General features: G+C 62.0%; 1 protein-coding gene across 1 annotated transcript; it reads right to left on the bottom strand.

Moving 5' to 3' along the window:
• Positions 1-359: 359 nt before the first annotated feature.
• Positions 360-6,581, bottom strand: LOC115917050 (glutenin, high molecular weight subunit DX5-like). Its single transcript, XM_030970786.1, has 2 exons — positions 6,514-6,581; positions 360-1,542 (listed from the first exon to the last, which is right to left on the bottom strand). The coding sequence occupies exons 1-2, from the start codon at positions 6,534-6,536 to the stop codon at positions 360-362; spliced, it is 1,206 nt and encodes a 401-aa protein (XP_030826646.1). The 5' UTR covers positions 6,537-6,581.
• Positions 6,582-7,872: the final 1,291 nt, after the last annotated feature.

The following is a 7,872-nucleotide window of genomic DNA, read 5'->3' as shown; positions in this document are numbered from 1 at the left end:
GTGTCACTCCCGAAAGGTGCCCAACCCCCCGATGTCCCCAATGTCCCCAACCCCCCGATGTCCCCAATGTCCCCAACGCCCCAAGTGTCCCCAACCTCCCTGATGTCCCCAAATGTCCCCAGTGTCCTCACCCCTTCAATGTCCCCAAGCCCCCCAATGTCCCCACACGTCCCCAGTGTCCCCAAAAGTCCCCATCAACCCCGGTGTCCCCAGAATGTCCCCAATCCCCCAATGTCCCCAGATGTCCCCAATGTCCCCAATGTCCCCAAATGTCCCCAATCCCCTCAATGTCCACAATGTCCCCAATCCCCCCTCAATGTCCCCAGTGTCCCCAGATGTCCCCGATGTCCCCGGTGTCCTCACCCGCTGTCCCCCGTGTCCAGTTCCAGCCGCGGCCTCTTCGTCCCCGGCCCCGTCCCCTCCCCCGGCCGCTTGGGATGTCCCCAAGGTGTCCCCAAGGCGTCCCCGTGGCCGTTGGGGGCGGTGACACCCAGAGGGTGGCCCTGAGAGATGTCCCCAAGCTGGTGGCCCTGGCTGATGTCCCCAGGGTGGTGGCCTTGGCCAATGTCCCCAGGGTGGTGGCTTCGACCGATGTCCCCAAGCTGGTGGCTCTTGGCAATGTCCCCAAGCTGGTGGCCCTGCGTGTTCCTGACATGGTGGTGGCCCTGGGACACGTCCCCAAGGTGGTGGCCTTGGCTGATGTCCCCAAGCTGGTGGCCCTGAGCAATGTCCCCAAGGTGGTGGCTTTGATCAATGTCCCCAAAGCCATGGCCTTGACCAATGTCCCCAAGGTGGTGGCTCTTGGCGACATCTCCAAGGTGGTGGCTTTGACCGATGTCCCCAAGCTGCTGTCCCTGTCCAATGTCCCCAAGCTGGTGGCCTTGACCGATGTCCCCAAGGTGGTGGCCCTGCGCGTTCCTGACATGGTGGTGGCCCTGGGACACGTCCCCAAGGTGGTGGCTCTCGGTGATGTCCCCAGGCTGGTGGCTCTTGGTGACATCTCCAGGGTGATGTCCCTGCCCGATGTCCCCAAGCTGGTGGCTCTTGGTGACATCTCCAAGGTGGTGGCTCTCGGCAATGTCCCCAAGGTGCTGTCCCTGCCAGGCTCCGTTGGTGACAGCCGTGTCCCCGTTGGTGGTGGCACTGGTGTCCCCGTTGGTGGTGGCACTGTCCCCAGTGTCCCCAGTGACCCCACGCAGCACGAACTCCACGATGTCCGGTGGCAGCCCCTCGGCATTGGGCGGCCCCGGCGGTGGCCCCGGCGGTGGCGCTGTCCCCATTGTCCCCCGGGCGCCATCGTCGGCCCCGTCCAGCTGCTGGATGCGGGGACACGGGGACACGGGGGACGCGGGGAGCGAGGACGCGGGGGACGCGGGGGACAGGGCCACCCCCGGGGCCGCCATCGCCGGGGCCACCACGGTGCGGGCGTAGCCGAAGTAACGTCCCCGCGCTGTCCCCAAGGCGGCGGTGGCAGCGGGGGCGGCGGCGTCATCGTCCTCGCTGGTGTCACCTCGAGGGGACAGCGGCCGAGCGGGGTGGCACCTGTGGGGGACAGTGAGGGTGACAGTGACAATGAGGGGGTGACAATGAGGGGTGGCAGTGACAATGGGGGGTGGCACCTGCGGGGACAATGAGGGGTGGCAGTGACAATGGGGGGTGGCCCCTTCAGGTGACAATGAGGGGGGACAGTGACAATGAGGGGTGGCACCTGCAGGTGACAATGAGGGGGTGACAATGGGGGTGGCATCTGCAGGGGACAATGAGGTGGGGGTGACAATGAGGGGGGGTGGCTGGCAGTGACAATGGCGGTCATAGGTGACAATGACGGGTCAGGGAATGGGGGGTGACAATGGGGGGGTGACAGGTGACAATGGCGGTCGACAAGGGGGGGGTGTGACAATGACCCGGAGGGGTGAATGGGTGACATTGTCCCATCAGGTGACCTGGGGGTGACGGTGACAGTGACAATGAGGGGTGACAATGACAATAGGGGGCGGGTGACAATGGGGGTGACAGTGACCATGGGGTGGCATGGGGTGACAGACGTCCCAATGAGGGGGTGACAGTGACCCTGAGGGGGGTGACGCAGTGACATGGAGGGTGACAGTGACAATGAGGGGGTGACAGGTGACAATGAGCTCAAACAGAGGTGACAATGGGGGGTCGCGCAGTACAATGAGGGGTGACACTGTGACAATGAGGGGGTGCCTTGGGGTGACAGCACAATGTCCCCAAAGGGGGGTGACAATGTCCATGAGGGGGTGACAATGAGAGGATGTCCCCTGCGGGTGACAATGTGGGGTGGCCTTAAAGGGGACGTGACAGTGACCAATGGGGTGACAGTACATGTGCCCAAAGGGGTGACAAACGGGTGACACCGGTGCAAGGGAGGGGTGACAGTTGACAATGTCCCCAGGACGGTGACAATGGGGGGTGACAATGTCCCCAAAGGGGGGTGGACACTGTGACAATGGGGTCGCCAAAGGGAGGTGACAGGGTGACACTGTCCCCAATGGGGGACATGTGACAATGGGTCCCCGCGGGTGACAATGTGACAATGACCATGGGGGGTGGACTGACAATGATCCGGGGGTGTGCATTGGGGTGACAATGTCCTCAGGGGGTGACAATGACCAGGGGTCCAATGGGGGGGAAGGTGACAATGGCCTCAAAGGGTGACAATGACCCAGGGCCTTGAAGGTGACATTGTGCCACAAGGTCCCCAGGGGTGCGGTGACAAGGTGACAATGTCCCCAAAGGGGAGGTGACACTGACCCAAGGGTGACAATGTCCCCAAAGGGGAGGTGACACTGTGACAATGTCCCCAAAGGAGAGGTGACACTGTGACAATGACCCCAAGAGGTGACACATGTCCCCAAAGGGGAGGTGACACTGTCCCAGGGTGACAATGTCCCCAAAGGGGAGGTGACACTGACCCAAGGGTGACAATGTCCCCAAAGGGGAGGTGACACTGACCTGGCCTCCAGGGGTTGTGTCCCAAGGGCCTGTGGTGTCCCCAGGGCGGTGACAATGTGACAATGTCCAGGGTGACCTGTGCGCCCTGGGAGTCACCAGGCAGGTGACAATGACCCCGGGCGTGACAATGTGACAATGTCCCCAAATCATGTACGTGTCCCGGGGTGCACTCTGACAATGTGGGGCAGTGACACTGGACAATGGAGGTGACAGTGACACCGAGGGGACAGTGACACCGAGTGAGATGTCACCATGGAGGTGACAGTGACACCGAGGGGACAGTGCCACCGAGGTGACAGTGACACCGAGGGGACAGTGACACTGAGGGGACAGTGACACCGCCCGTGGGTGACAGTGACACCGGGTGACAATGACACCGCCCCGTTGGGTGACGTCATGGAGGTGACAGTGACACCGAGGTGACAATGACACTGAGAGTGACAGTGACACTGAGAGTGACAATGACACCAAGGGTGACAATGACACCGAGGTGACAGTGACACCGAGGGGACAGTGACACCGAGGGGACAGTGACACTGAGGGAGGTGACAGTGACACCGAGGGGACAGTGACACTGAGAGTGACAATGACACCGAGGGTGACGTCACCATGGAGGTGACAATGACACCGAGGGTGACAGTGACACCGAGGGGACAGTGACACTGAGGGGACAGTGACACTGAGGGGACAGTGACACCGAGGGGACAGTGACACCGAGGGTGACAGTGACACTGAGGGGACAGTGACACTGAGAGTGACAGTGACACTGAGGGGACAGTGACACTGGGGTGACAGTGACACCGAGGGTGACAGTGACACCGGAGTGACAGTGACACCGAGGGGACAGTGACACTGGGGTGACAGTGATACCGGGGTGACAGTGACACCGGAGTGACAGTGACACTGAGGGGACAGTGACACCGAGGGTGACAGTGACACTGAGGTGACAGTGACACTGAGGTGACAGTGACACTGAGGGGACAGTGACACCAAGGGGACAGTGACACCGGGATGACAGTGACACCGAGGGGACAGTGACACCAAGGGGACAGTGACACTGGGGTGACAGTGACACCAGAGTGACAGTGACACCGGGGTGACAATGACACCGAGGGGACAGTGACACCGGGGTGACCGTGACACCATGGAGGTGACAGTGACACTGAGGGGACAGTGACACCGAGGGGACAGTGACACCGGGGTGACAGTGACACCGAGGGTGACAGTGACACTGAGGGGACAGTGACACCGAGGGGACAGTGGCACTGGGGTGACAGTGACACTGAGGGTGACGTCACCATGGAGGTGACAGTGACACCGAGGGGACAGTGACACTGAGGGGACAGTGACACCAAGGGGACAGTGACACCGGGATGACAGTGACACCGAGGGGACAGTGACACCGAGGGGACAGTGACACTGAGGGGACAATGACACTGAGGGGACAGTGACACCAAGGGGACAGTGACACCAAGGGGACAATGACACTGAGGGGACAGTGACACCGAGGGGACAGTGGCACTGGGGTGACAGTGACACCGAGGGTGACGTCACCATGGAGGTGACAGTGACACCGGGGTGACAATGACACCGAGGGTGACATCACCCTGGAGGTGACAGTGACACTGAGGGGACAGTGACACCGAGGGTGACAGTGACACCGGGGTGACAATGACACCGAGGGTGACGTCACCCTGGAGGTGACAGTGACACCGAGGGTGACAGTGACACCGGAGTGACAGTGACACCGAGGGAGATGTCACCATGGAGGTGACAGTGACACCGAGGGGACAGTGACACCGAGGGTGACAGTGACACTGAGGGTGACAGTAACAATGAGGGGACAGTGACACTGAGGGGACAATGACAATGAGGGGACAGTGACACTGAGGGTGACGTCACTCTGTGGGTGCCACCACCATGCAGGTGACAATGGACTCGATGGCGGCGCTGTCCTGTGGAGTGCCACCAGCCCAGGAGGTGACACTGAGGTGACACTGCCCTGGGGGGTGGTGGCCCTGTCCCACTGGGTGACCCAGGAGGTGACACTGACCTGGCCGGGGGTGGCCCTGTCCCCATCGGGTGACACTGAGGTGACACTGACCTGGGAGGTGACCCAGGAGGTGACACTGAGGTGACACTGACCCTGAGGTGTCACTGACCTGGCCGGGGGTGGCCCTGTCCCCAGGAGATGACACTGAGGTGACACTGAGGTGACACTGAGGTGACACTGCCCTGTGAGGTGACCCTGAGGTGACACTGAGGTGACACTGAGGTGACACTGACCTGGCCGGGGGTGGCCCTGTCCCATTGGGTGACACTGGAGGTGACACTGAGGTGACACTGACCCTGAGGTGTCACTGACCTGGCCGGGGGTGGCCCTGTCCCCATTGGGTGACACTGACCCAAGAGGTGACACTGTGAGGCGACACTGCCCTGTGAGGTGACACTGAGGTGACACTGAGGTGACACAGGAGGTGACACTGCCCTGTGAGGTGACACTGAGGTGACACTGAGGTGACACTGACCTGGCCGGGGGTGGCCCTGTCCCCATTGGGTGACACTGACCCAAGAGGTGACACTGAGATGACACAGGAGGTGACACTGAGGTGACCCAAGAGGTGACACTGACCCTGAGGTGACACTGAGGTGACACAGGAGGTGACACTGCCCTGTGAGGTGACACTGAGGTGACACTGAGGTGGCCCAGGAGGTGACACTGACCCTGAGGTGACCCTGAGGTGACACAGGAGGTGACACTGAGGTGACACTGAGGTGACACTGCCCTGTGAGGTGACACTGACCCTGAGGTGACACTGACCCTGAGGTGACACTGAGGTGACACAGGAGGTGACACTGCCCTGTGAGGTGACACTGAGGTGACACTGAGGTGACACTGAGGTGACACTGACCTGGCCGGGGGTGGCCCTGTCCCCATTGGGTGACACTGACCCAAGAGGTGACACTGTGAGGTGACACTGCCCTGTGAGGTGACACTGACCCTGAGGTGACACTGAGATGACACAGGAGGTGACACTGAGGTGACCCAAGAGGTGACACTGACCCTGAGGTGACACTGAGGTGACACAGGAGGTGACACTGCCCTGTGAGGTGACACTGAGGTGACACTGAGGTGACACTGACCTGGCCGGGGGTGGCCCTGTCCCCATTGGGTGACACTGAGGTGACCCAGGAGGTGACACTGAGGTGACACTGAGGTGACACTGAGGTGACACTGAGGTGACCCAGGAGGTGACACTGCCCTGTGAGGTGACACTGACCCTGAGGTGACACTGACCCTGAGGTGACACTGAGGTGACACTGAGGTGACACTGACCCTGAGGTGACACTGACCTGGCCGGGGGTGGCCCTGTCCCCACTGGGTGACACTGAGGTGACCCAGGAGGTGACACTGAGGTGACACAGGAGGTGACACTGAGGTGACACAGGAGGTGACACTGCCCTGTGAGGTGACACTGACCCTGAGGTGACACTGACCCTGAGGTGACACTGAGGTGACCCAGAGGTGACACTGACCTGGCCGCCGCCACCGCTGCCATCTCCGCTGTCCCCTGGGCGGGTTGGTGGCCCCGGCGCGCGGCCCCGGCCGGGGACAGCGCCGGGGCCCCAGGGGGGGCCGGCGCGGCACGCCTGGGGGACAGCGCCCGTCACGGGCACCTCGGGTCCCCGTCCCCAATCGGGTGTCTGTGTCGAAGGCACGGCCGCGCCGCCTGGCCTGGGGGGACAGCGCCGTGTCACCCAGGGCACCGCCGTGTCCCAATCCCTCGTCCCCCCAATGTCCCCAAATCCCCCAATGTCCCCGCGTGTCCCCCATGTCCCCAAATCCCCAATGTCCCCAAAATGTCCCCAACCCCTCACTGTCCCCAAATGCCCCCATGTCCCCAATGCCCCTCGATGTCTCCTCACCCCCAGTCTCCCCATGTCCCCAAATGTCCCCAATTCCCCATTCCCCAATGTCCCCAATGTCCCCAATCCCCCCAATGTCCCCAATGTCCCCAAATTCCCCATCATTCCCCATTCCACTCCCCAATGTCCCCAAGCCCCCAATGTCCCAATGTCCCCAATGTCCCCCCAATGTCCCCATGTCCCAGTGTCCCCATTCCCATGTCCCCAATTCCCCAATGTCCCCAATGTCCCCAGTGTCCCCAATGTCCCCGGTGTCCCCAGTGTCCCCCCCGGAGCTGTCACTCACCCGGGGGGGGGAGGGGCCGTCCGGAGCTGCCCGGGGGGGGCCGGCGGGGGGACACCCCGGGGGGGGGGAGGGGCCGCCCCTTATTGGGGACATTGGGGACACTGGCGTCCCCTCCCCCACCTCCGCTGTCCCCTCCCCCCGGGCTGGGGGGGGGTCCCGGGCTGGAACCTGTGGGGGGGGAGGGGCAGAAAATGAGGGGGGAGGGGCAGAAAATGAGGGGGAGGGGCGCAAATCCCTTCCCCCACCCCCCCCCCAAAAAAGGGGAAGGGTCCCTGGGTGGGGAAGGGGTCTCAGGGTTAATTTGGGGAGGGGTCTCTGGGTTAATTTGGAGGTCTCAGGTAATAGCGTTAATAGCGTTATGTGCCCGTGCCGGGGTCCCATGTGGGATGGTCCAGTTGTGCTCGGGGGATTTGGGGAGGGGTCTCAGGGTTAATTAGCGTTGATTAGCATTAATTAGCGTTAATTACCGGGGGTCCCGTGGGCGATGGTCCGGTTGTGCTCGGGGGGGATTTGGGGAGGGTCTCTCAGGGTTAATTAGCGTTAATTAGCGTTAATTAGCGTTTAATTACCGGGGGTCCCGTGGGCGATGGTCCGGTTGTGCTCGGGGGGGATTTGGGGAGGGGTCTCAGGGTTAATTAGCGTTAATTAGCGGTTAATTAGCGTTAATTACCGGGGGTCCCGTG

The sequence above is a fragment of the Camarhynchus parvulus genome, unplaced genomic scaffold (assembly GCF_901933205.1).
Source record: "Camarhynchus parvulus unplaced genomic scaffold, STF_HiC, whole genome shotgun sequence".
NCBI lineage: Eukaryota > Metazoa > Chordata > Aves > Passeriformes > Thraupidae > Camarhynchus > Camarhynchus parvulus.
The sequence above is the reverse complement of the archived record's forward strand: the minus strand, read 5'-3'. Positions and strand labels throughout refer to the sequence as shown.

What these genes read in the sequence shown, in the direction of transcription:
- LOC115917050 (XM_030970786.1), bottom strand. Translation starts at nt 6,536, where the DNA reads ATGGCAGCGGTGGCGGCGGCCAG. An exon ending in GCAGCGGTGGCGGCGGCCAG is followed by an intron (nt 1,543 to 6,513) that starts GTCAGTGTCACC and finishes TGTCCCCCACAG; the next exon opens with GTGCCACCCCGCTCGGCCGC.